The following is a 27,879-nucleotide window of genomic DNA, read 5'->3' on the forward strand; positions in this document are numbered from 1 at the left end:
AAACATCTTTCTTCCAGGGAGCACTGTACAAGAATCCATGAATTAAACTTTATAACACTCCTGTGAAGTGTCCACATTTTACATGTGGGTTAACTGAGGCATGAGATGTTGGGTAATTTATGCAAGGCTGTACTCTGTGTCAATGGCAAGCTATTTAAATGAAGTTGAAAAGTGGGCATTCTGAATCCCAGTCTTATTTTCTAACCAGTAGACCAGATTCCCTTTTTGCCTTATAGTAAGACAATGTCAAAAATTCATTGTACCAGTTGATTATTTTAAAATATTTGAGATTTAACAAGTCATTTTTATAACAAGTTACATATTTATATCTATCACAAAGCTCTTGAACTTTAAGGAGCAGATTCCACAACCATTCCATGGAACTTCTTGTGTAAAGAACTACTTAGCATCAATAAGTGTAACACAATATGGTCCTTAATATTTTAATGAGAGGGACATGTGCTAAGTAGTCTTTTTTTTTTCCCCAGTAATCCCCGTCCTTTTCTCCTCAGAACATCCTACCATAAAACTTTTTGCTCAGCCCTCAACTCAAACCCATAATAAATCATTTCTGAGGTTTAAAAGTTGACTTTCTGCACTGCCTCATACTGTTTGGAATCTGCAGAGTTAAAATATCACAAGAAAAGCAATTCTTAGGATATTTCCTGCCGAGCTAGAGCCAAAAATACCACAAAAAGAGCATTTGTGAGTTTGTTTCAGAAAGGCAAATAAGTACAGTATTGAACATTTGAATATTCAAGGATTCACATATGAGGTTCACATATCACTTCATTTTAGGCTTGGTAAGAAAGTTGTATCTAAATAACCACTGGTTATTTAGACAATTTACTGATTTATAACAACTGTTACATATTGATATGTGTATTTTTACATAGTTGTTTAACTTCAATAAATATTTAAAATCATCAATTACTTTTTGCGATTAAATTAAGTTTAAGTATATAATTGTTTACTAAAATAGTTGTAATAGCATGTAAATAGTTCTTGATTATTTACCTTTTTCTTGATTCCTTCACATTAGGTTACTTTTACACACTTAATATCTGATCTTGCACCACAGAGGTCAGTGGGAGCCTTTTAGTCCTAGGGCAGCATTTACAGTATTGAAATTTAGAGCAACTTTCACCATTACTCTATATTTATACCACAACAAGAGCAGAATATGGCCTCTAAACTCTGCCTTGCATACGGTGTGGGGATTCTGAAAGTATGAATGAATAGTCATCCTTGGTTGGTCATTAGATAGGTCACTTCCCCTAGTTTAGCAATAAGGTCTTGGCTTTGATCTGTAAACTTGATATTTTGATAATCTGGCCATTTTTCATGTACATATTCATCACTAGGGTCATTGACACAAAATGCCAAAACATGAAGGGGAGCTAGATAACATATAATTTCTCATTTATGGTCCTGATTTCACACTAATATTATGTGGACCACCAGCTCTGTCTGCTTGAATTTTTTTACACACTCATGTTTGAAAACATGCCATGTGTTTAAGAATTGATAAACTTTTATATTTAAACTAGGAGAAGTCAATCTGAATAGTCATTCTTCATCATTGTGTGGAACCGACATAACAAAACAGTGTGAAGTTGTATGTGTGGCAAAGAGACAATCCACAAGAGGCTAATGGTTAGAATTCTGGCAGTGCTCACAAAAATGCAGACAAATACTTTCATGATAAGAACATGTAGTTGTATGAGAAATTACTGTTTCATCCCATAAAGAAATATTACAAATAAAAAAGCATGGTCATATTTGCAAACACTCCAGACAGGACAATTGTAGTATTACAAGAAAACCATTTTCTTCAGTCCAGTATTTTGGAATTTAACTTGGCTGAAAGCTCTTCACAATATCCTTCATGCATACATTATGACTTATGTTGAAAATAATGTTGTATTCAAATAGGCAATTCCTGAGTTTACTAAGGGCAATGGAGATCTTTTGTGACTTCATATTTTACATTAGAACTGCAGATAGATGAAACCCATGAAAATGACTGTAAGCTAAGATCCTCTTTGATACTGATTTACATGCAGATGAAGAACTTTACATAATGAAGTTTAATTTTTAGACACAATGTCCCAGAACAGAAGAATGGTATAGTAATGTAAAAAGGGTAATGCTCTCCAGGTATAACTGTGTGTGAACGTGAAAGGGAATGGGAAAGGAATCCACTCCAACATACAGTAAATAAACAATCAATCAATCAATAAACAACACAAACTATAAAGGAAGCAAGGTTTTGAGCTTTGCCCTGAGGAGTACCATAGATGTTCTCTGGTGAATCAGGGGAAAACATTTCTGTTGCAAGCACTCAGCAGAGAAGGCTTTGCATCCATTCTTTCAATCTTATGCCTAGTAGGCAGTAACTCTAACCTTAAAGCTAGCTTGGTTTCTGCTGTCTTCATACTACTTTTCCCTGTCCCTCCAAAGTCCTTTATTATCATTATGTCTCCAAACAATATTCTCCCATCCATTTAATATAATAGGTATCTAGGGATTTTCTCTGAGTGTTTCATTGGTGTACCCTATTGAGAGTTGGTGCACAGGTGTGATATCATTAAAATGCCCAAACTGGCCAATTGGAATGAGGCTTTGGAGAATCAGCATCCCCAGCCGTACCCAAACAATATGTAAAATCTATAATAGTATATCACGTGCGTATGTGAGGATCCATTTCCTCATAGTCTGTTGTGATAACTGAGATCATTTCAGCAACAGTTTGTGTCCCTTTCAGCCACTTGTACCTTAATTTTCTGTGTAAAAGCTTGGGAGTTGTTCTATATTCCAAAAGTAGACTTTATGAAAAGGAAATGAATTAAAATTATCTGCTGGGCCAGAAATGTCTTGTGAAATAGGGGACGAGAGAAGAAATGGGTCCAAACAGCTTAGGGATTTTTTTTAAAATAAGTATTATAAAATAGTTGAAAATAGGTATTTATATCCTTTCCCCTACTACTTTCTTTATCTCCTTCAGAAGAAACTAATTTTCCTAGAGCAAGGATATATATTGGCAACAGTCGATTCACTGGATCATGGTGTATGTATAAAAGGTCTAGTCAGACTTATGGCTGAGAAGCCTAATTAGAGAGCGACACTGCTCGTTACAAGTTTCACAGATGTACGTGTTGTCAGAGTTGGAGTCCAAGATTACAGCATGCTGCTTTCTTCTTTTTTGCTTTGCTTCCATTCTCTGGATCAAAGCCACTTCATCTTGAGCTGCACCAAGTGCCAGATGTTCCCTCCAACTGAACGGGGGCTTCTGTGCACTCCTCCCAGCTGTCTACATTGATGTTGAATAACTTCAGATCATTTTTGTACACATAATGGTACAGCCATAAAGGGTGACCACACTTTCTAGTGCTGTCTTGAATCTCCCTGTAAAAAATATTCTTGGGGATATGGCCTCCACCCATTCTCCTGATATGACTGAGCCATCACAACGTCCTCTTCTTGATAGTAGTTTCTAAGTGTGTCAATCCCACATGCTCCAGCACCTCTGTGTTTGGTATTTTGTCTTCTCACTTTATTTGCAGAATCTTATACAAGCATCTCATGTGGAAGCTGTTCAGCATCCTGATGTGCTTAGCATATGTAGTCCACGTTTCTGAACCAGAGAGCAGGGATGACAGCACACAAGTCTCATCTGCACCTTAGCTGATAGTTTGCTGTTATTACATGCGCGTTTCTGTAATAGCCAGAAATTCTTAGCTGCTTTTCTGATTCTCTTAGTTCAGTCTGAAGATCAAGATTCCTGCTTATCATAGAACCCAAGTAGCAAAAGCTGCCGATGATGCCAAGAGATTTACCCTCCAGAGTAATGTCAGGCTATGAAAAGTAGTTTTATAAAAAATAATGAAGTGTTAAAGGAATATGACAGGGCATCATCCCACTTCTGTCTCTTTTCTAGTCACAAACCACCCAGAGTCCTTCTGCTGGTCAAACACCTTGTGCAATTTATTTGCAATGCTCTTTCCCACCAGCCTTACAGACTTGTGCAGCTCAGTATTTACAATAGCACACACTCCTTAGCTGGCGTGACCATATTTTCCCAAAGGGAAAATGGGACTCTGCAGGGAACCGATCTGAGGTCCTCCTCCCTTCTTCCCTGATGTGCAGGGCTGGCCCAAGCCCCCCCCTGCTGCCTGCCTATATGGGCTCAGCCCGGGCCACTCTCCTGAGCTCTCCCTCCTGCATGGGGATGGCGGATGGCGTTGCCGCTTGTCCCCCTGCACATTCCTCTGTGCTCCACTAGGGGTCACACCCCACTTTTTGGGCAAAACTGAGCATTTGTCCAGCTTGCTCTTGCTAACTGATGATCAGTTGGCAAGAGCAAATGGGACAAATGCCCAGTTTTGCCAAAAAAGTCGTGACAGCTGGGACAGGGCTTAAAAAAGGGACTGTCTCAGCTAAAACTGGACATATGGTCACCCTATCCTTAGCTCACTCAGCCAAGGAGTGGAGAAGGCATCTTCCCTCCAAGAGATCTCTTCTGACTCTGAAAACTCTACCAATCTCTCTTCCCACCTGACCACTTTCTTCTTGCACCTTTCTACTTACTGGGTTAATTAGCTCATCCTCCAGCCCATCCTCAGTCTATCAGTTAGACACAGCTTTGCCCCTCAGGTTTACTCTGGGGCAGTTTAACTGGTAATCCAGTGATCAGATCACAGGTACAGCTGCTGTTGCCATACCCTCTAGCACAAGGAACAAGTCAGACTCTAATTGCAATAAGCCATTCTGACTGAGCATTGATAGGCTATTAGAATAGTCAAGCATAGATATCACAAAGGCATGGATCATCATGATGAACTCTATATGTAGAATTAAAATGTACAACTTCTGGCCTGGTGCTAAAAGCCAGTTCTTCCATATTCTGCTGATGGTCAAAAATTACACCCAAAGTGTGAACCTTATTATTACCTTCCTGGAGCACACTTAATTAACAGATAGGAAGAGATCCTGAGTCATCAAAATCCATCCATCCAGAATCCAACCAGTTCTCCCATACCACAATTTATAATTCTGTTTTATCTAGCTTTCTTGCATCAATCCTGCAATTCAGCTATTGCAGAAACAGAATCCTCCTTATATTTTTGTTTTAAAATTAATGAAGATTTTTTATAAAGGAAAGTTATGAAACTAATATTAACTAAAATTAAAACTTAATGTGGTTGCTTAATATTTATTTCTGCTATTCAAAAATGCCATTTTGAGCAAAATGGCTGACTCCAATAGCAACCTCAGTAAAATCACTTTTAATCAAAATCACAATGGTCACTTTACTCAGTCTTGATTTGTATACATAGTTACATAATGTTGCATGTTACATTGAATTTAATTTTTTTTTAACAGCTCTGCTTCACCTCAGTGCATCTTTCAATGTCGATGTCAAAAATGCAATGACGTTCAATGGCTCTGTGGAGGACATGTTTGGGTACACTGTTCAACAGTATGAAAATGAGGAAGGAAAATGGTGAGTTTTTTCTAAATAGCATAATATCCTAATGGTAAACTATTTAATAACAGGAATAGCACACATTGGAACTGTATTCTGTTCCATAATTTCAGTAAATAAGGGCCAGGTTCTGCCTTCTTTAGTCACGGTAAATATTTCCTTGCTTTGTACGATTGTCTCTAATGGGTTCTGTCAGTGATTGTCTCCACTGATTATGCCAACCTAGAGGAAGACTTTTAGATCAAAATATCAAATAATACAATACCCTTTAATTTGGGCTAAAATGTCTTCTTTGATTATTATATTGGTGTTTGGTGCTTTGGACCCTCTGCTCATTGCTGCTACATTCTGAAATAAAGGTTTTATTCAGCCAAGTTTGTTGCTGTCTTTGCTTCTTCAGAATGATGTCATGCTAGATGTTCCACTGAGATGGCAATGCTATGAGAAAGCTCAAATCAGAGAGGGGACCATCTCCTCTGCACTGAGAGTGGAATTCAGAATAAGACTATCTCCGTCCGATTACCTGTCCAGTTGATAGGGAGTTAATAGTCCTCTCTGCAGCTGCATCTTTGAGAATTATTTCTGTTCCCACACTGGTTGCTGGTTGGGTAGAGGATTGAATTGGAAGTCAAATGACCCCAAAATTGGGAATACTGAAGCATAACTGTGTAGCATTCACCATTCTGTGTAGGTTTCCCTATTTTTGAAATGGGATTCTGCAGCAGTCTAATATTTCTGCTGAACAAGATAGGAAAACAGCCAATGACAATCTACGGGTTTGAGGCCCATGTGGCAATAGATATATTCTGCTAGATCAGGCTATCAGTATGTAATACCTTCACTAATCTTATGCACAAATGCAACAATATAGCCGCAGGTTGTTGATGAGGCCATGTACAATATTACTGTCTCACGCTGGCTATTACAGAATCACTAGAAAGTATTGAAAGTAATGAAACTGCAGGTGCCCCTTTTAAAATACTATTTCATGACCTTCTGGCTTGTGGGTTCTTTAAATATTCATTAAGGCAGTGGTTCTCAAACTATGGCTGCCGCTTGTTCAGGGAAAGCCCTTGGCGGGCCGGGCCGGTTTGTTTACCTGCCGCGTCTGCAGGTTCGGCCGATCGTGGCTCCCACTGGCTGCAGTTCGCCGCTCCAGGCCAATGGGGGCTGCAGGATGTGTATCACATCCCTCGGCCCGCGCCACTTCCCGCAGCCCCATTGGCCTGGAGCAGTGAACTGCAGCCAGTGGGAGCTGCAATCGGCCGAACCTGTGGACGCGGCAGGTAAACAAACTGGCCCAGCCGGCCAAGGGCTTTCCCTGAACAAGCAGTGGCCTTAGTTTGAGAACCACTGCTGTAGACCATTGTAAATTGTAATTTAAACTAAAATGGAAAAAAAAATAAGAGAGGAGAGAGAAGATGTTTTAAAAAGACAAATGCAGATACTTTTTCAAATCTTTTGTCTCCCAAAATATCCTTGGCGTTTGGCATTGTCTTTTCCTCCACACATCCATGAACACATACACTTACACACCTCTTTCCTTTTTTGTGTTCTTCTCAAGGAGCAGAAGATAACATGGTTACTTTTCTTTGTCTCTGAACTAAAAATATGATGCCATTTTTTCCAGCTGTCTCTCCAGCTTGCACACTTGTGCAGAGCTTGCTGCAGATGGGCCCCCCAATAAGTTTTATAAAGGTGCATTATACTCAGTACTGACTTTCATGTCCACTAATGGAACAAAAGGAAGAATGTATGCTTTGAGGAGAAAATTCATGTGACTTATTTCATTTTCAGGGTACTTATTGGTTCTCCATTAGTTGGCCAACCCAAGAAGAGAACAGGAGATGTCTACAAATGCCCTGTAGGGAAGGGCCAATCACATTGCATAAAACTGAACCTACCAGGTATGAAATAAAATAGGGGTAGCAGAGGACTACCCTTATCCTGTGTGTGGAGCACTCATAGAACTGACATCTTAGCAAGTTTATAGCTAAATTTTTTTTATTAAAATTGTTTACAAAAAAAGATAGCTAAATTTGTGTAGCTAAATGCTTACATTCTGGGGGATAAAATAACTCATGATAATGAAATAGGAAGTCTTTCAGATCAAGGTTGCACATTTGAATATTAATAACAATAGTATTCTCTTCAAGTCTCTTCAGTGCCCTATGTCTGCATGAAATGTGTTGGTGATTTCAATCCATTTGATGGTGAACAATGGCTATGTTATATAAACACCAGTACAACTGGCACTAATTGTCTCTGTGTGGCAGTCCCTAAATTATCATGGATTACCTTTTCAGTATCTCATCCAAACCCCACTGAAGCCAATGAGAGTCTTTCCAATTACTTCAATGGGCTTTAGATGAGATGGTCACTGGCTAGAAGTGGTCTCACCAGAACAGGGATGAAGCAATTAATATGTCAATTAGAGTAGGCCTGGATTGCCACCATAACTGTGGCTGGCATCTGGAGATCCTTGATAGTGACAGGAAAAGAGTTACTGTCAAGCTGAGTTTTACCAGATTTATTATTTAGTTTTAATCTTTACTGAAACCCCTTACATATCAGTGATTTATTTCGATGTAAAATCTATAACATATATAACAGCAGACTTCTATACAAGATGTAATGTTTATTTGTTCTAACTGGCAAAATTGTGTGAACAGTAATCTCCTGCTTTCATCGCACTGCTATTTCTACGTTCTTTTGTGGTTCAGGAAAACTATTTGAGACAGTGACCCAGACAAAATTCTGGGATGAAAGCCAGTCTTGGCATTTTTACTTGTTCATTATACTCCTAATCACTGTTCCGGCGGGAGGAGGAGTGCTAAAATACTTGATAGAACCGAAAACAAGCTGTGTTTTATGTTTGGAAGCTTTATACTAGAGGACATATAACTTAACATCTTTTCACTTTTCAAAATACTTAACATTTTGATCTATTTATAGCTGACACTTCAGTTCCTAACGTCATGGAAGTAAAAGAGAACATGACTCTTGGAACAACTTTAGTGACTAACCCGAAAGGAGGCTTTCTGGTAAGAAAATAAATACATTCCTTACTTTGATAGGGAATTATACATATCCCAAAAGCTTCATTATCTAACTTTTAACTCTTTCTGTTTCTTAAAGGCGTGTGGGCCTCTCTACGCTTACAAATGTGGGCATTTGCATTACACAACTGGCATCTGTTCTAATGTCAGTTCCACATTTGAAGTTGTAAATACCATTGCACCATCTGTACAAGGTATGCATACCACAGTACTGTTCTCATGTGTTTGAAAGCATGAAGCACTGAACAAGACAAATGTATACACACAGGCATACCAAAAAGCATAAACTATTTTTCCAAGCTACCAGCATTACCAAGTTAAGTAAATGTTTTCATTGTCAGTATATAAGCTAACTTCTTGCTACTTTTGGAATAAATGTGCAGTGTAAACAATCTCTAGAATGCTTTGTAATGTCCAAACATAATTGCTAAAAATAGTCCTGATGCTTTTCCTTATGGTCAGAAGAGTTTCTTTAAATAATGAAAGCAAGTTACTGAGACATCTAACAAGCCCAGTCTGGTAAGATGTACATTACAAAATCTTAGGACATGTTTAAGTGGAAGAGCCAGAGTAGGAAAGTAGGAAATTGGAAAATTAAGGGTTTACCTTAGTAAAGATCCCAATCCTGTAAACAAACACATGCCTAACTTTCTATATGCAATGTTCTACTAATGTTAATGGGACTACTCACACATGTAAAATCCTGGGACTAAAATGGCAAAGCAAATATTGCTGAAAACCAGTTTGTTTTAGACATGTATTTTTAAAAGTCAGGCTTCATTGTGATGTCTACAATTATTGGTGCAATGATTATACATTTGACGCTTGTTTGTGACAGTTCTCATCTGGCAATTTATGTTGCAGAATGTAAGACCCAACTGGATATTGTCATAGTTCTTGATGGTTCTAATAGTATTTACCCATGGGAGAGTGTCACAGAATTTTTAAACCGCCTTCTGAAAAAAATGGACATAGGCCCTCAACAAACACAGGTAAAGTGATGCTGTGATATTATTCTTGTTTGCAGAAAAATATGGTTTACGGAAAATAAAACGAGAGGAGAGTCCATGCAGAATAAAGTGAGTTTATTACAATGAGGAGTCAAAATAAAAAAAGGATTTTATCCTCACTTTGTCAGTTTTGCCACAAAGAAAAAGTTCCTTCCTGCTCAGACCCACAGCTTCTTGGAAATACTGTTCAAACAACACCTCCATTACAGGGTGGGGAAGGCGAGCAGCAACCACAGGAGAATGGCTGCTGCCTCATGCCCCCCTGGCCTTCACATACAGGTAGAATAAGGATATGAAAGACAATCAACTCTCTCCTCCCCTCTATTCCCCAAGCTTAGCCAATGGCAGCAGGAAAAGACAGAGAATCTCTATGCCTTTGCTGTCTTTCCCATCAAGGCACCATCTCTATGTGCATTCTGGGTAGAGGGAAAGCCTCAGAGCAGCCAAGTCTGTTCTGCTCTTCCTTCCTCTTCTCAGGACCCCTGCCATGATATCAAACATCCCCTTCCTACTGAGATAGGAGGAAGGCTGTGAGAGCATGGGAAATTTCATTCCAGACTACTAAATTGCCCATCAGAGAGGCCCTGGCCAGTTGAGATCCCACCCCTTCCCTCTCACTGGGGAGATCCTGATAGTCTGAGACTTTCCCCTGCCCCTCCGAGCTCCTCCACTCTCCTTGGAGAGACCAGAACCACCAGGATTTCTCCCCATTTCCTCTCCCGTTCCAGGACCAGCTGGAACATCTCCCCTTACTTTCCACTGGAGAGACCCTGACTGGCCAAGACTTCTCCTTCACCCCTCCTCTCCCCCAAGAGTGGCCAGGATCTCTCCTCCTTTCCCCTTGCTGCCTAGGCGAAGAGGAGTGTGGGTGGTCCCTCTGCCCCTCTGATCTATATTTTTAAACATGTAGGCCTTATTTTACTCTCACTCACACTGCTTTAAATTCTATGTGATTGGATCAGATTGGATTTGTACAACTGTCTCCATCACTATAATTTCTGAACACTTTGAAATCTATGGAGTTACACTGATTTCAAGCCCAGTGTTCCCCAAGTGACAGGAGAATTGGGTCACTGCTGTACACTGTAGTTTCGAAAGAATTTATAATATGGCTTTGGCTATTAATTTTACAAAACCATTTTCTGATTGTCTGCTTGGGGTGTTTTAGTTTATCTCCTCCATGAAAAAATGATCATCGCAGTTATGGCTAGATAGATTTCATCTTCTCACTATAACTAAGAAAGGAATGGAGTAAAAGGGAAAGAGAAAAAGTCCTCTATTCTCTATTTTAGAATGATATTTTAAAGCAATAGCTAAAACATTCAGGTACAAAGAGCCAAAGTTTGCTGTATATGTTTTTCCCACAAGAACTTCCTCCTTCTCCTGTCTCTTTCCCTAACTGAGCAGAGTGCTCAGCACAGTTTCTGAGGCAGATGGCCTGCTTTTAAGTTGTACTAGTACATCAGACATGTAATGTATGTTTCCCTGTTCAGCATCAGATGTAAGAGTTCAGCTCAAAAGCAGTCCAGCTGCCGGAGTTCAAAGCAGCCCAGTTGTCTCAGCCATGGCTGATGAGAACAGAAGCCGAAATGAAGGAGAAATGCATTCTCCTTTGAAGTCTGGCCACTTGAGAAGCAATCATGGTGCCCCAAACTCAAACTGAAAGGTGACATCGCTATTGCTGGTCATGCGATCATCAGAGCTGCTCAAGTGGGTGGGCCAAGTGTGGTTGCTTTTTCTGAATGGTGGGAAGAGAACTGAAGGAATATGTGGGGGGAGGAGGGGTGTGGGAAGGGAAAGGGTCATGGAGAAAATAGGAGAAAGAAACAATTAAAATGAGGAGTGGGGTGAGAAGCTGCAAAGCAAAGAGAAAGTTAAAATGCGGATCATGAATAAAGGAAAAAAGCATTACTGCCTTTTTCATACAAGTTCTTTATTTCCCTCCTGTCTGAGGTATTTCCTGTGGCACAAGCCCTATGCCAAACAGCAAAAAAAGTTTCATTAGAAGTTTGGAACCATATTACAATGATTTTAAAAGACTCTCAGGCCTATTTTATTTTGCATTAATTCACACTTTGGGGGGCTATGGGCAAGTGGCTTGTGCCTCATGATGCCCCCCACCGGGCTGAATCAATGGGCTAATAAAACGTGCCCCGTGGTATCCTAATGATCACTTTTATTTCCAAAAGACAGAAAGGGCATTACATGTATAAAAAATATTGTGGCATTAAGGAGGTTTTGTATGAAGGGAGGATTTAGTGGTGGCTTAAAGATCATTATGTTTGACTCATTAGGGGCAAGATAGACCAAACAAAATGCCATGGAATAAATAAGACTGTGTCATTACTGAGGAAAGTTCAGCTGGTTCTATATCCATAAAAATGAACCATCTGTTATTGCTTTCCAAGCTTTTTCAGTTTTTAATCTCATCTCAAATAAGTTGGCTAAAACTAATAATTTTCTTTCTCTCCCTCCTCCACATCCCAGTGAGGAATGTCCTGGCATTTCATTGCTTTAAATTTTACTGTTTTGTTTTGGTTTGGTTTTTTAGGAATACAATTGTTTCCATGTATATTTATTAGGACAGCTAATTTATATACTTCAAACAAGGGACTGTATTTATTAATAGAAGGAACAACAATATATATTGCCACAAAAAGTTTTGTCTTAAAATAGAACGGTCACGCAGAACATAGAACTTTTCCTTGAATAGTGTTACAGCGCTTTTGCACAGGAACTTGGGACAATTACAGAACCATTCCCTCATGGAAAATAAAAATGTGTGGAATGTAAGGGAAGAGAACAAAGACATGTTAAATAAGTCATGAGTCAAAAAACATGTTCAATAAGCTGTGGTCAGTAAAGCTGGGAGGAAAAATGTTAGTTTTTTTCAGGCAACATAGAAATACCGCTTCCTAACTAATAGGATCCTAGTTCACATATGTAAACCAAGTAAATCAAGACTCATATTACATGTAAGATTGGGATTAGTAGTCTGATGAGGTATGGGGGTTTGGACAGGATCATAGTCCCACTAAGGTAAGGTTACATCAGTCAGATGTGTGCCCATTATAAAAGCCCCCAAAAGCCTAACCTTCCATTCCTATTACAATAGAGATTTATGTCTAATTTTAAAAGGTGGAACTTATTCTGTCACTTTGCCAAAGACTGTAACAATTTTCTCGAAAACCAGTAAATTATCCCTGCCAGAGATGATGTATCCTTGACACCTTGGACTAGATTGTACCAGATGACAGGTTTTTTCAAAAATTCTCCCAGGGCAGGATTCCTCAGAACTCCCAAAAGGTCATCACATCTTCCTCCTTCATATTTTACAAGCTGAATGCTGTGCTATGCTATCAACACATGCAGTGTGATTTTCAGAAACAAAGTGTAAACATTTTCAGCAAATGCTCTTAGTATACATTTGTCAAGAGGTGCTGTTTCATTCCATGGTTATGGGCACGGTTTTCTTTGAAGAGGGAAAACAAATTAATCAATTCTTTACCCTATTGCGCCTCTTCTCTGCAAAAACAAGCACCCCTACATACATAGGACATTCCTGGGGTGGGGTGGTATATGTGGCAACCAGCATCCTTTCCGCTTCCCTGATCCTGAGAGCATCCAGGGGCCGATATGGACCCTACCACAAATTAGAGCAGCCTCAATGCTGTGATCTTATTTGTGCAGGCAGTAATAGTCTCCTGGGAATCATTCCATCAGCCTAGGTTTGCTGGAGTGCAGCTTGCTCTGCCTATACTCATTCATGGCCCCAGCATGCTCTTGGCCTGTCCCCTGCACTAGGAGGACCAAGAGCAGGTGGCATGGAGCTGGCTAGACCAACTTTATGCCACCCAGGGATTCCTTAAAACACAAGGGAATCCACAGCTGATTGCTGAAACAAGCCTCTGTCCCCTTTGTGTGGCTAGAGCAATGAAAATACAACCAAGTAGGGAATAGGGATGTGGCCTTTTGAGTTTATCACAGGTGAACGGAAAAAGTTTTGAGAGCCCCTTGTTAAAATATTCACAGTACCTCACTGGAATTATTTTATATGCAAGAGCCAGATCATGATTGAATAGAGCTAATTTCCATGTACCAATTTATTGGCTGCTACCACATGAAATGGAAGATAAGGGGGGATGAAGCTCCATCATGGGTTAAATGGTCTTATCTAAGAAAAAGAAATAACTGAAAGCCAGCTTCCTTTGACTGGGCACATTCCTCCTTCAACTGCAGTTAAAACACATGCCACAAAATTAGGTGCAATGGAGGCAAGGGGTTCAGAATTTAATCTTTGACAAGGGATAAAGTTTTAGCCACACGTCTTCTATGAGCAGTAAATGTCATGTGTGTCTTTTGTGTAACCTAAACAAGAGATACACATTGTGCAGAATCCACAGGGGCACACAGCCCCTGGATATTCCTCATTATGGGAGCAGAAGTGAATTTTTAGAGGCAATTTTAAAAGGGTGCAACTTATCTTAATGGGCTGAACTTATGTATATCCTTCCTTTAGAAAAAGCAAGCAAATCTGAGTTGCAGAAGTTAAAGGTGATGTTAGGATTCTCTGTTATTGTCATATCCCTTTATAATCATACTGCTAGCAGGACCATAGGGTTAATAAGACTATTACAGTGTCAATGTTTACTTTATCACAGTATAGGATATTTATCCCATTATAGCATCATCAGTCTGAATGCTAGTAAACAAAATCTTTTCACAGCCGATGGAAATGTTATAAAATTGTCTCAGAAACACATCTATAAAGCAAGTCTAAAACACACACCAAGCCACCTATAAAATAATATGACTGTATAAACATTATAGAGGTCTTATTGATCCCCAATACCTAAATGTTACAGAGCTTTTAATAATAGATGGGCGAAATATAAATATGCCACATAATAGTGCATTACCCTAAATAACACCAATAAATCGTAAAGCTTAACATAAAATTGAAATATGCTAATGGAATATTGTGTGGATTTTTCCCAGTAAAAGCAGTCAAGAACCTGCCAAAACATTAAAAGAGACTGAGATGAATGAGGGGAAATTAAGTAATATTTAGGAATATTGCTTATCTTTTTTTATTTTACATTCTGTTTTTGCAGTAGGTTCCCTCAGGCATTTGCACACTGGCTGTAATTCAGTGTGTCAATCTCTCACACAAAGATTTGTCCAGCAGAGGTCTTCTTGGGTTTCCCTTCTTTCCAGGAGCTGCCATTTTATTCAAGTTCTCCCCTCTGGTGCATGTCAGGCATAAAGAATCTATTGGTTTGGCTTACCTCCTGCTGGGAGAATGGCCTGAGCCTGAACTACCCTCCCTGCTGTCCCTTAAATCAGAGAGCACTGTGCTCTTGGTCAAGCTAAAGATCACTGTAATCTTCATCTCATACTGGGACCTGAAAACATCAGCTGAGTGATATTTCTGCTCTAGGTTTAGTATAAATGATATATTGGATATAACTGAAATGTATTTTAAAAGCATTAGCGTTATTGGATGTGAAATATGTCCTCTTACTCCATAGGCAGTTGTGTAAGCTCACCTGTAGAGCTAGACAATTTTTTTTTAACACAAAACTGGTGAGAGGGAGACTCTCTATAACATGGTAGTTAAGACACTGGCCTGGTTCTGCATTCAAATCAGAGTTTTTCTATCCCAGTTTTTTTATCCTAAATCAGACTTGAATCTGAGTCTCCTAACCCGTTGGTCAATGGCCTAACCACCTGGCTATTAGCTATACTGGGGTGAGTCTTGCTCCTCCTAACCCCCACCCTTTTTGTGAAAGATTCAAAAACCAAATTTTAAAACCTCAGTATGTTTTGTGAAACTCAATAGTTGTTTTCGAACCATATCTACTCACATGCAAACTATGTATTTATCTTAGGAGAAATTTACCCCAGGACTAGAAGTGAGTGAAATTTTTTGGATGCAATTCTTTTTGCCAAAAAAAAAAGTATCTTTAGGTCAACCTAAACAGCTCATGAATATGTGTTAAATTTACTGAATTGTTTTGGCTGAAACAAAAAAGAAAAAAATTCTGAAAAAATCTAAATGTTTTGTTTTGACATCTTCTAAATGAAATGTTTTAATTTTTTTATTCAAAATTATTCTTTAAAAAAGCTTCAATTTTATTTTTAAAAAGGTTTTAAAAACTCAAAAAATAAATAAAATGTTTAATTTGGGGTTGGACAAAACATTTCATTAGGCCTGAATAATTATTTTCTCTTTTTTGTTTTATTGAAAATTTTGAAGTGTTTTCATTTTGAGTTCACCCGATGATTTTTTTGCCTGCCAATCAGTTACTCACACAACTCTACCCAGGACTTGTGTTGTCCATACCCCTTGCCCTGGCCTTCAGCAAAGGAATGTATTTAACCCATTGAGAGAGACTGATGATCGCAAAAACATTCATTATTGAGGGCTTTTTTTAACAGAAATTGCTTGTTTCAGGTTGGAATTGTTCAATATGGGCAAAAGGTAGTCCATGAATTTAACCTCAGTACTTACATGACAACAGATGATGTACTGATTGCAGCCAAGGCGATAAAGCAAAGAGGTGGAGCACAAACTATGACAGCCCTTGGAATAGATACAGCAAGGTAAGTACATACTATTTTATGAAGTATGGATAAGTTACAGTGGAGAGGAATAAAATCAGATGTGTTTGTAGATTTGGTTTTTATAGATTTTGATTTTGCAAATCAAAATCCAGGGCAGTTTGCATCTGGGTTCCATTGTATCTGAACTAAAGCTAGGTGAATAATGGAGTTTTTTAGTAGTAGATTTAATTTAAATAAGGAGTAAATTTAGAGTAGAGCCAAAACCAATTTTTGCTCAGTAAATAGAAAATTTTAAAAGAATCATTTTGCCAAAATGAAAATATTTGTTTTGATGCTGACCATTTTTAAAGGTTTTTGAATTTTTAAAATAAAATTAAAAGCAACTTAGAAACAAAAATTGATTTGAAACTGAAAAATTGAAACGTTTCATTTAAAAAATGTCAAAATGAAAATTTGATTTTTCCAGAATTTTGTTTTTTCTAAATAAACAAGTCAGCAAAATTTACATGAATTCACAAAATATTGTGATGTCACCAGACTATTTTATTGAAAAATAGTTTGGGCTAAAAAATGTCACCCAGCTCTATTTAACACATCCTTATGCCCTATGTAATTATCTGTATAACACATGCAAGTTTGTGTATATGAAAGGTTTATATTTTTAATTTTGTCCATGCTGTGGTAAATGTTCGTTTTATTTTTTCTTATATAAATTTTGGTTTTTATATCCTATTTTTGTTAAGTGTAGAGGGAATTTGGGTGAAAAAAATGGGAGTTGGACACTGATACTTAGTATTCTTTGTCGGTCTATCTCTTTATCTCCGTCTCTACCTACAGACAGGGCACAGATCTACCGATCTAACGAGTCTGTCTATATTGCTTCTAGAGTGACACCATCTGCTTTAATTGTTCTATTATTGTATTTAATAACATCACAATCTACCAAAAAGCCCCTTGACAATGCAATTTATTACATTATTTTGTTCTCTTCTGTAGTTTATTCAGACCTCATCTCCTCCTCATACCTTAATATCCTATTTCAGTCAGGATCAAAGCATTCAAATGGGAGAGGGGGAAGGAATCATAGAATCATGGAATCATAGAATATAAGGGTTGGAAGGGACCCCAGAAGGTCATCTAGTCCAACCCCCTGCTCGAAGCAGGACCAATTCCCAGTTAAATCATCCCAGCCAGGGCTTTGTCAAGCCTGACCTTAAAAACCTCTAAGGAAGGAGATTCTACCAGCTCCCTAGGTAACGCATTCCAGTGTTTCACCACCCTCTTAGTGAAAAAGTTTTTCCTAATATCCAATCTAAACCTCCCCCACTGCAGCTTGAGACCATTACTCCTCGTTCTGTCATCTGATACCATTGAGAACAGTCTAGAGCCATCCTCTTTGGAACCCCCTTTCAGGTAGTTGAAAGCAGCTATCAAATCCCCCCTCATTCTTCTCTTCTGCAGGCTAAACAATCCCAGCTCCCTCAGCCTCTCCTCATAACTCATGTGTTCCAGACCCTTAATCATTTTAGTTGCCCTTCGCTGGACTCTCTCCAATTTATCCACATCCTTCTTGAAGTGTGGGGCCCAAAACTGGACACAGTACTCCAGATGAGGCCTCACTAATGTCGAATAGAGGGGAACGATCACGTCACTCGATCTGCTCGCTATGCCCCTACTTATACATCCCAAAATGCCATTGGCCTTCTTGGCAACAAGGGCACACTGCTGACTCATATCCAGCTTCTCGTCCACTGTCACCCCTAGGTCCTTTTCCGCAGAACTGCTGCCTAGCCATTCGGTCCCTAGTCTGTAGCTGTGCATTGGGTTCTTCCGTCCTAAGTGCAGGACCCTGCACTTATCCTTATTGAACCTCATCAGATTTCTTTTGGCCCAATCCTCCAATTTGTCTAGGTCCTTCTGTATCCTATCCCTCCCCTCCAGCGTATCTACCACTCCTCCCAGTTTAGTATCATCCGCAAATTTGCTGAGAGTGCAATCCACACCATCCTCCAGATCATTTATGAAGATATTGAACAAAACCGGCCCCAGGACCGACCCTTGGGGCACTCCACTTGATACCGGCTGCCAACTAGACATGGAGCCATTGATAACTACCCGTTGAGCCCGACAATCTAGCCAGCTTTCTACCCACCTTGTAGAGCATTCATCCAGCCCATACTTCCTTAACTTGCTGACAAGAATACTGTGGGAGACAGTGTCAAAAGCTTTGCTAAAGTCAAGAAACAATACATCCACTGCTTTCCCTTCATCCACAGAACCAGTAATCTCATCATAAAAGGCGATTAGATTAGTCAGACATGACCTTCCCTTGGTGAATCCATGCTGGCTGTTCCTGATCACTTTCCTCTCATGCAAGTGCTTCAGGATTGATTCTTTGAGGACCTGCTCTATGATTTTTCCAGGGACTGAAGTGAGGCTGACTGGCCTGTAGTTCCCAGGATCCTCCTTCTTCCCTTTTTTAAAGATTGGCACTACATTAGCCTTTTTCCAGTCATCCGAGACTTCCCCGGTTCGCCACGAGTTTTCAAAGATAATGGCCAATGGCTCTGCAATCACAGCCGCCAGTTCCTTCAGCACTCTCGGATGCAACTCGTCCGGCCCCATGGACTTGTGCACGTCCAGCTTTTCTAAATAGTCCCTAACCACCTCTATCTCCACAGAGGGCTGTCCATCTCTTCCCCATTTTGTGATGCCCAGCGTAGCAGTCTGGGAGCTGACCTTGTTAGTGAAAACAGAGGCAAAAAAAGCATTGAGTACATTAGCTTTTTCCACATCCTCTGTCACTAGTTTGCCTCCCTCATTCAGTAAGGGGCCCACACATTCCTTGGCTTTCTTCTTGTTGCCAACATACCTGAAGAAACCCTTCTTGTTACTCTTGACATCTCTGGCTAGCTGCAGCTCCAGGTGCGATTTGGCCCTCCTGATAACATTCCTACATGCCCGAGCAATATTTTTATACTCTTCCCTGGTCATATGTCCAACCTTCCACTTCTTGTAAGCTTCTTTTTTATGTTTAAGATCCGCTAAGATTTCACCATTAAGCCAAGCTGGTCGCCTGCCATATTTACTATTCTTTTGACTCATCGGGATGGTTTGTCCCTGTAACCTCAACAGGGATTCCTTGAAATACAGCCAGCTCTCCTGGACTCCTTTCCCCTTCAAGTTAGTCCCCCAGGGGATCCTGGCCATCCGTTCCCTGAGGGAGTCGAAGTCTGCTTTCCTGAAGTCCAGGGTCCGTATCGTGCTGCTTACCTTTCTTCCCTGTGTCAGGATCCTGAACTCAACCAACTCATGGTCAGGAGGAAGCAACCTCACTGAAGGGAAGGTTAATGAGCACAGCAACAGTCATGGGTACTTCTAAAGCTGAGTGGTACAGGGATTTGTACTGATGTTTCTGCTTCTGTTGCTCTACTTAGTACTGTGGTACTCTTCAGTAAAACAAATCCTGTAGTAAAAAGCTGTAAGAGACATTCTCTCAGAACCAAACTTAGAAGAATCTGCGATTCTATTGGCTGCTGAGCGTCAGAAGCTTCTGAAAGTACTGGCTCTCAAACACTGAGCATGCAGGGAGAATTAAAGTTCTTTTTTCTGAATACTATTACTTTAGGAATCCTCCCTTACCCGCAAGACATGAATTCTGGCTTCTGCTGGATAGACAGTAAATGCAAAATCGGACACTCATACAACTGATGTGGACAGCTGTTTGATCAGCACTGTAAATCCATCAGATTAGGCTGTGAGGTAACTGAAAGAGACAGAGATTACAGTACACATAAAAGAAAGAGAAAAGAATGTAGGGGTGAGATTTTAACATTTGATCAGATTAAGCATTTATGTTTCCCTTCTGTTTATTGGTTGATAGCAAGTAGTTTAGTCTCTGATCCATTTTTTAAAAATTCTGTGAAATCAGAGTGGTGTTTTGCTTTTCTGTGTTCTCTGTGTGTTTCCCTAAAGGAAAGAGGCGTTCACTGAGGCTCGGGGTGCACGAAGAGGAGTAAAGAAAGTAATGGTTATTGTGACTGACGGGGAATCACACGACAGCTACAAATTAGCAGACGTGATTAAGGACTGTAAACATGAAAACATTCAGAGATTTTCTATTGCTGTAAGTGAAATGATACAGGGAAATTTAGATCTTAAAAGCATGTTTCATCTTTTAAATTGTAATGCCTGTTAAAAAGTTTATTTCACAGCCTCTTTATGGAGCTATAATTGCTCAAGAGAGAGGGGGAAATAAGAGAAACTTAAAGAACATAAAATGCATCTTTCAAATTTTATAATACATCAGAAAAAGCCGATCAATTCATCCTCTGTGTGTGTGTGTGTGTGTGTCTGTGTCTCTGTGTGTGTAATCTATTTGTTAAGAGCAAAAGTGAATTGAGTGGATCAGTCTGAATCATCCAGCAACTTCTTAAGAGACTCTATCAGGTTTTTTAATCATTTTATTCCTCATTGATATTTGCAATTAGGATATTGAAGCTGCCTCTCTCATGAAGGGGGGCAAACCCTATAAGCCGGGAGAGAATGAAGATGAAATTTGAGATTTTATTCCCTGTGTGAAAATAACCTACGCAGAGAAACATAAGGTCCTTAAATACTTTTGTGTGTGAACTATCTACTGTAACTATACATTAGAATTAGTCCCATATTTAACTAGTTGATTTTTTTAGAAAGTTTATTTTTAATCCCTCTTCAGGATCACATTTCTCTTTACTGCTCCTAACAGGAACACCACAGTTGTATTGCTTCCAAGGTTTTGTAAGCAGAGCAGATAACTGCCAGATCCAAGAATCTATTTCCCTGCTACCCCCAGTCATGAACAATACTATCAGGAAGTACTGTTCCTACAAGGCCAAGCAGCTCACTACTAATTGTTTAAATATTAAACATCAGTGTAACTAAATGGCACAAATCACAGGTTTTAAAGGAGGAAACAATATTTGGTTTTAGGCTGCCAGTATTTTAATAGTGGCAGGTGGTAACACATGAGGCTTTGGTGATGGTTTCCTTCATTAAGCAAGAGTTCACCAAATTAAAAATCCCATGTGGAGCTGAAATGTCATAGTTATTAATGGGCTGTAGCAAAATTCAGGTCTCTATCTGGATCTGTACTTCCACAAAGGCCAGAGGAATTAGGATCTGGAGGTAAGTTTCTGGCCCATCGCTAATAGTAAATAATACTGTAATCCACAGGGCAAATTGTATCCAAGAATCTAAGAGTGCTTTAGAAAGCTCAGTTAATTAACCTTCACAACATCCCCGTGAATTAAGGAAGTTCCCATTTTGCAGTTCAGTAAACTGAGGTATGCAGAGGTTACATAATTGACAAAGACCTCACAAAGTTGGCAACAGAGCAGGGAACAGAACATAGCTGTCCTGATTTCCAGTACCATTCTCTAGAGTCTAGTCATTAGCACTGCAAAGAAGTGCCCATTATTGTTGTTTATTTTTATAATGAAATAAATTTTCATGGCACTTAAATAAAAGAGAGTATTCCTGCCCCCAAAGGGCATACAATCTATGGCCCTGATACCGCAATGTGATATGAGCTCGTGGACCCTTGCACCTGTACAGGACCTCACTAAAATTGTGCATCCCATGTAGGGTTGTGGCCTGAATTACGATGTAACTCAATGGGTGATTTAGAAATGTTGTAGGATATAGGGAAGGATGAGGGTAACAGCAGTTATAACACGTGATTGTTGTGGTGGATATGGTTGGTATTTTCAGAAAAGCTAGGCCTTGGCGTAACTGTAGGGTGACCTTATTTCCCTACGCTGAATGTGGGACACCTGGTAAAATTACTCATATTCAAGTGAGTTCAATAGAAATCAGTCGGAACTAAGCAGCATAAACGTTCAAATTAACATCAAGTTGACTGAGGCCCTGTTAAAAAGCAATACTGCGTAGTTGGATTCTTTTTATATACCTTCTTATCTTTAAGGCTTTAGGGTTCACACGGGGAAAGGTGACACACGCACACTCCCATACAACTCTCTGACACGGGGCGGGTGACCGACCGACCTGACCCTCCCTGCCTGGCGCTCTCTGCCCTTCATGACTGGCTGGGGCCCCAGGACAGGCCTGCCTCTCCTGGCACCTGGTGCCATGTCTTCCCAAGGCAACACGTGGAGGAGGGGGAGAAGCTCAAGGTCGCATGCCCCCCATCCCCAGATTTCTTCCATGGTTCACACCACAATGTGGCCAGCAGCAGCTTTTCAGCACTGTGCAGGAGGGAAGGGATGGGAGCTGCTTCCAGCCACAGGGGAGGAGGAGTGGGGGAAGGGATGACCTGGTCCCTGTCTTTGCAGAGCTTATCTGTCCCCTCCACACACACTCCCCTGTGGCTGGAAGCAACTTTTCCCGTCCTGCCCGCACAGTGTCGAAAGGCAGCTAACACCTCCAGGCTGCTGCTGGCCACCGATATAACCCAGCTGCCTCTGGTCCCCTGGCTACAGCACGGGCAGGAAGGGATTAAGCCCTAAGGATGCATTGTGCGCCAAGGCCCTGAGACTGCAGGGGCTTCAGTAAACCCAGCTCAGCATGGGAGGGTGCCTAGGGGATGGAGAAACCCCATGCTCCCTGTGGACAGGACAGGATCCAGGGTGGGGGGAGGGTGGATGAAGAGGGTGCTAAGCCCCCTGCCTGGGGGTGCTGCTGTGAAGCCTGCAGGGTCGGGGCACAAACAGGCTGGAAATCACTTCCCTCACCACCACTCCAGAACTTAGCTGAGGGGAAGAGAAGCTTCCCTATGCCAGCACTAGGCGGGGCTTTGGCACATGCAGGGCTTGGCTCCTCCTAGCCAGCACCACAGGCCAGAGGGTCTTGGGCTTTTCCAAGGTGCTGGCCCAGCCAGAGGCAGTGGGGGAAGGAAGGAGCCTGCTGGCCAGGCTGTTGGTGAGCTGAACAGTCCGACCAGGGGCTGGTTCTCTGCACAGCTGGGAGCGGGATGTGTCCCTCCGGGGAGGATATGGAGGAGCAGCAAGGCTGGGGGAGATGATGGGGCGAAGCAGGGAGAGGACAGTGAGAGGTGGGGCACGTAAAGGGCCGATGGGTGGGCAGCAGAGGCATCATGTAACCCGCTGCCATGTGGCATCTGCCTACATTCACCAGCCACCGCAGCTCTCAATGCACAGCCACTGCTGTCTGGAACCAGGACGGGGGGTGGGGCCTTGCTGGCTGAGAGCTGGCATGCAGCAGGTGCTGTGCTGATGGACCAGCAGAGGGAGCGGCCAGCTCTGCACACTGCATCTGCGTCCCTCCACCAGCCTTGCACACGCCCGCCCCCATCGTCAGCTACTGGACCACCCCCTCAATCACCACTGGTGGGCGGGCGGCTCGCGAGAAGGGATCTGGCCAGCAGCAGGACCCGCCAGTGCTGATATGGGGGGGAGGGGGAGAGACATAAAATATGGGACAATTTGCCAGTTTTCAAGAAAAAGTCAGGACACCTGCAGTAGGTCTTAAATACGGGATTGTCCCTTTAAAAACGGGATGTTTCGTCACCCTACATAACTGTGTACTCCTTGAAGATATCAGTGGGAACAGAGTTAGTGCCATGTTGAGCTTTTTTGAACGCCCCACTCTAAATTCACACTTCAATGGAGGTTTATGGATATATATATATATTTCCCTTAAATTTGATGTTTGTGAGAATCTGGTTTTTTGAAGGGAACACGAGAGTTTGCGTCAACTTCTAGACAAACTTTAAAGTTAATATTCATGATCTCATATTACCAAAAGTGTTTTTCTGACACTATAGGGCTAATGTTAAGTGGATTGAATTAAGCTAAGGTAATATTTCCCAGTATGCACTGACAATCTGCCTAAAATGTGTCTTTAAAATATAATTTGTAAAATATATTCTAGACATTTTTTTATTGCCTTAGATTCTTGGTAGCTACAACAGAGGAAATTTAAGTACAGAGAAATTTGTGGAGGAAATAAAATCAATTGCAAGTGAACCTACTGAAAAGCATTTCTTCAATGTCTCAGATGAATTAGCTCTTCTTACTATTGTTGAAGCACTTGGAGAGAGAATATTTGCCCTAGAAGGTATGAAATTTCTTTAAATTTTAATGTATCCTTGCATTATGACTGAAGTAAATAATGGATCACCTACTCTTGGGGATGTACTGTACTGTGTAAAGAACAATACATTATATGTTCATTTTTTAACATGCTGGTCATACAGCTGTCTTGCAATACATATCAGAGAGGGTAGATGATGTGAAATGTTATGCTCCGAGGCTGAGTAGATGGAGACAGTAGGCTGGAAAAAGTAAAGAAGGTCACTCTATTAGGCACCATCGTGGTAACACACCAACAGTACCAAATCTCTTCCTCCTATATTTATTTATTTATTTGAAACTTTACCTGGAGTTTGAAGTGTTAAAGATAATACAAGACACAATGGATCTCTAAATTTCTCCTGGTCTCATTTTACATTTCATTGGTGTTTGCTGAGACAAGGTGATTTTTGGAAACTATTGGGAAAGGAGTGCATTTTGATTTAAAGGGTGAAAAATTTCACCATGTCTGTCTATCCTACATTTTTCTGCAGTGCCCCTCCCCACAGTAGTATGTGACTACTTCCTAAATGTTGGTTAGTTATTGATTATAACTAAGGCTGTGAGTTTGTCATGGAGGTCATGGAAGTCACAGATTTCATGACTTTCCGGGAGCTCTGGTACTTCTGCAGCAGCCGGTGTTGCTCAGGCTGCTCCAGGGCCAGCCGCACCAGCCACTGCTGGGGCAGTCTTGGGCCATGCCCCACCCCCCACAGCAGCAGCAGGAGTTTGGGTGTGGGAGGGGGCTCAGGGCTGGGGGTTGGGCCGTGGGAGGGGGTGAGGGCTCTGGGTGGCGCTTACCTTGGGGAGGCTCCCCGGAAGCAGCGACATTCCTCAGCTCCTAGGCGGAGGCATGGCCAGGCAGCTCTCCACACTGCCTTCACCTGTAGGCACTGCACCCACAGCTCCCATTGGCCATGGTTCCCGGCCAATGGGAGCTGCGGAGCCAGTGCTCGGGGCAGAGGCAGTGCGCAGAGCTGCTTGGCCACACCTCCACCTAGGAGCTGAGGGAGGGTGGTGTCGCCACTTCCGGGGAGGTGCAGAGCCAGGCAGGGAGCCTGTCAGCCCCAACAACTGCTCCCCACAGCACCAGTGGGGGTTCCAGACCATGCCGTCCCTCCCCCTGCCCCCCCGCCAGTACCAGCAGGGGTCACGGGCCACCCTCCCCCATCACCCACAGTGCCCCTGAGATGCCCCCCAGGCCACCTCCCCCCCCCCAAGGTTTAGTCAAGGGTATATAGTACAAGTCAAGGACAGGTCACAGGTTGAGAATTTTTGTTTACTGCCCGTGACCTGTCCATGACTTTTACTAAAAATACGTGACTAAAAGGTAGCCTTAATTATAACATTACTTTGCCACACAAGATAGTTGGCCAAGGAGGTAGAGCTGCACCAAACTATTCTTTCCTTTTGGAAATGTTCATGGAGTCCAAATTTTTAATAGAGAAGATCCTTTGTGTATTAATGGCTGCCACATCCGCCATCCAAATCAGCCCACATCCTCTATTCCAATGAGTCAATATTGTGTTTCAAGTGTGTGGCTAGTAACAGAACACCAAGTTGTTTCTTCATCTTAAATTATAGCCACTTTTCAAAAGGATTACATTGCCATGCAGGGAAGACATCTGCATATACTTCACATTTCAATATCTCAACTTTCCAAATAATTGGAATGGGATTGTTTATGGCTAGACCAAAAGATACTGTTAACTTGAATGTCAAGAAATAATATAAATATAAGAAATAATTTATAAAAACATTTAAATTAGAATTCCACTATTTAGACACATTTAGACAGCTTGTTATTATTAAAGCATTTATCTGGATAAAGTACCAATATTTTTAACTGGATTGTTTAAAAATATTAGACAGCTTCTTTCGATTAAGTGTTATATTTTCTTGTTTTTCTTTCTTGGCTTTTGAAGACTTCTAATTTTCTCACTTTTGAACTTCGTTTATTTGAGGAAGGTGAAATAGTGGCCTTCAAAAGACAAAGGTTTAGCTAAACAAAGAAAAATACCATATGTTGTTACATACCTCAAAAAAAATGTAGCCTTTTCTCCAGCAATTTTCTAATTTCAAGTACATTTGATCAAGGTACTAAATGTTTTCAAATTCATACAAAAGGACTTTTTTAAATAAGCTCCTGTTTGACACAGGAAAAATAAACTTTCTCTTGTATGCAAAAATGATGTTCAGGCAAAATTAAGGTTAATAATGTAAACATAGAGAAGTCAGGAATTGAAAAATTGAATCAATCCTCAGCTGAGCTGGGCTTATGTTTTGTGCAGCTAGAGAGATGGGAAGGAAGGTGGCTCTGAAAATCCTTTCCAACCCACTGATTCTGGGCTGGTCAGGGGCTGAAACCCAAGGCCTGTTCTGAGTTACATCAGCTGCCAAAGTCCCATTAGGACTTCACCACACCCCCTAAGGGTAAGACAGAGCACTGGTTGTGCTGCATTTTCCTCCCTGAGAGATGGGTGGAGTGGAGCTGGCTATGCTCTGCCATCTGCACCAGGGAAGTCTTTGTCTGCCCCTTTAGGGAAGCTGGACTCGGTGCTGAAGGTATGGACCAAGGTTCTACAGTAACATTGACTGAGCCACTTGTGGGGTTGGAGGAAGTATAAAATCCTGCCCCCTCTTCCTTGGTGTGGGAGTTCCCCAGACTCAGCAGAAGCAGTGCTGTCCAGCTGCTCAGAGGCAGCAGAATGTGCACTAAGGAGCCCAGCTCTGTGGGAACCGCTGTGTACCAATGTGCAATGTAATCTGTGTTGGGGCTAGGCAAGGTGGATTGTGGATTCTGTAGTCATTGCCTCACACAGAGCCGAAGACACAGCTGGAGTTATTCCAGTCTCAGAGCTGCAGTATCAACCATGGACACAATATTTCTAGGGGAGGGGAAGGATTCACTTTGTCCTTGCCCTTGGGAAGCTTCCCTGTGTCAAACACAGCTTCATGGTTTTGGTGCTGGCTAGAAAGTGTTTGCTAACTGTGCTCAAGATGGTTGAGTTATCTTCTGCAGCACAGCATGAAACTTCATGTTGAAGTGCCTGATTTTAATGTGTTTCAATTCTAAGTCTAACCAGCATCATATTAACATAAATCTTACATTTTATTTCCTGGGGGGCGGGGTGTTGTTTGTTTAAAAAAACCTACAAAGGAAAAAAACAGAGAGAGAGTGCAAAAACCAAAGCCAAGTAACACTGCACAATTCAATTCTGTGCCAGAAAATGAATTTTTGTACATAATCTTTTTCATATGACTCTAAATCTCATGGCATGGGCTGTGGTTTTCTGTTTTACCCAAACTTTAGGTTGGCAGAAGTGTTTTTTGCACAAGACATCTTTAGAATGTTTCGCAGTTTAAAAAAAAATGGAAAATTAGAGTGGGCACCATTCTCTAATCTGTATTCACAGCGGTAACTGTAATATTGTCATCTACAGTATAACAGGAGGATCCCACTTTACACAACTGGCTTCAGAGAGGCTGGCATGGGGAGTTTAAGGCTGCCCATGGTAATTATTAAATATCAGCCAATATGTAACGTTAGAATTTTCTGCTTTTAAACATTACCTATTTTTCTCAGACTAAGTACAATAATTAGGTCTTGTGCATCTATGGAGCTGTGTCTGCACGTATAATACATTGCCTGAGTGGCCATGATC

General features: G+C 41.1%; 1 protein-coding gene and 1 long non-coding RNA gene across 3 annotated transcripts in view; one reads left to right on the forward strand and one right to left on the reverse strand.

Annotated features, from left to right (window-relative positions):
- Nucleotides 1-27,879, reverse strand: part of LOC125637173 (uncharacterized) — a 180,424-nt gene that overhangs the window by 82,064 nt on the left and 70,481 nt on the right. The window lies entirely within an intron of this gene.
- The window catches only part of ITGA1 (integrin subunit alpha 1), a 151,716-nt gene that overhangs the window by 58,541 nt on the left and 65,296 nt on the right, over nt 1-27,879 (forward strand). For both annotated transcript variants that reach the window (XM_075128464.1, XM_048851355.2), the window contains 8 exons: nt 5,386-5,506; nt 7,286-7,395; nt 8,444-8,532; nt 8,627-8,741; nt 9,412-9,539; nt 16,015-16,163; nt 20,100-20,250; nt 24,035-24,200. In XM_075128464.1, coding sequence (XP_074984565.1) covers nt 5,386-5,506; nt 7,286-7,395; nt 8,444-8,532; nt 8,627-8,741; nt 9,412-9,539; nt 16,015-16,163; nt 20,100-20,250; nt 24,035-24,200 — 1,029 coding nt within the window. The remainder of the gene's footprint in view (nt 1-5,385; nt 5,507-7,285; nt 7,396-8,443; nt 8,533-8,626; nt 8,742-9,411; nt 9,540-16,014; nt 16,164-20,099; nt 20,251-24,034; nt 24,201-27,879) is intronic.

This window comes from Caretta caretta, chromosome 5 (assembly GCF_965140235.1).
Source record: "Caretta caretta isolate rCarCar2 chromosome 5, rCarCar1.hap1, whole genome shotgun sequence".
In the NCBI taxonomy this organism is placed as follows: domain Eukaryota; kingdom Metazoa; phylum Chordata; order Testudines; family Cheloniidae; genus Caretta; species Caretta caretta.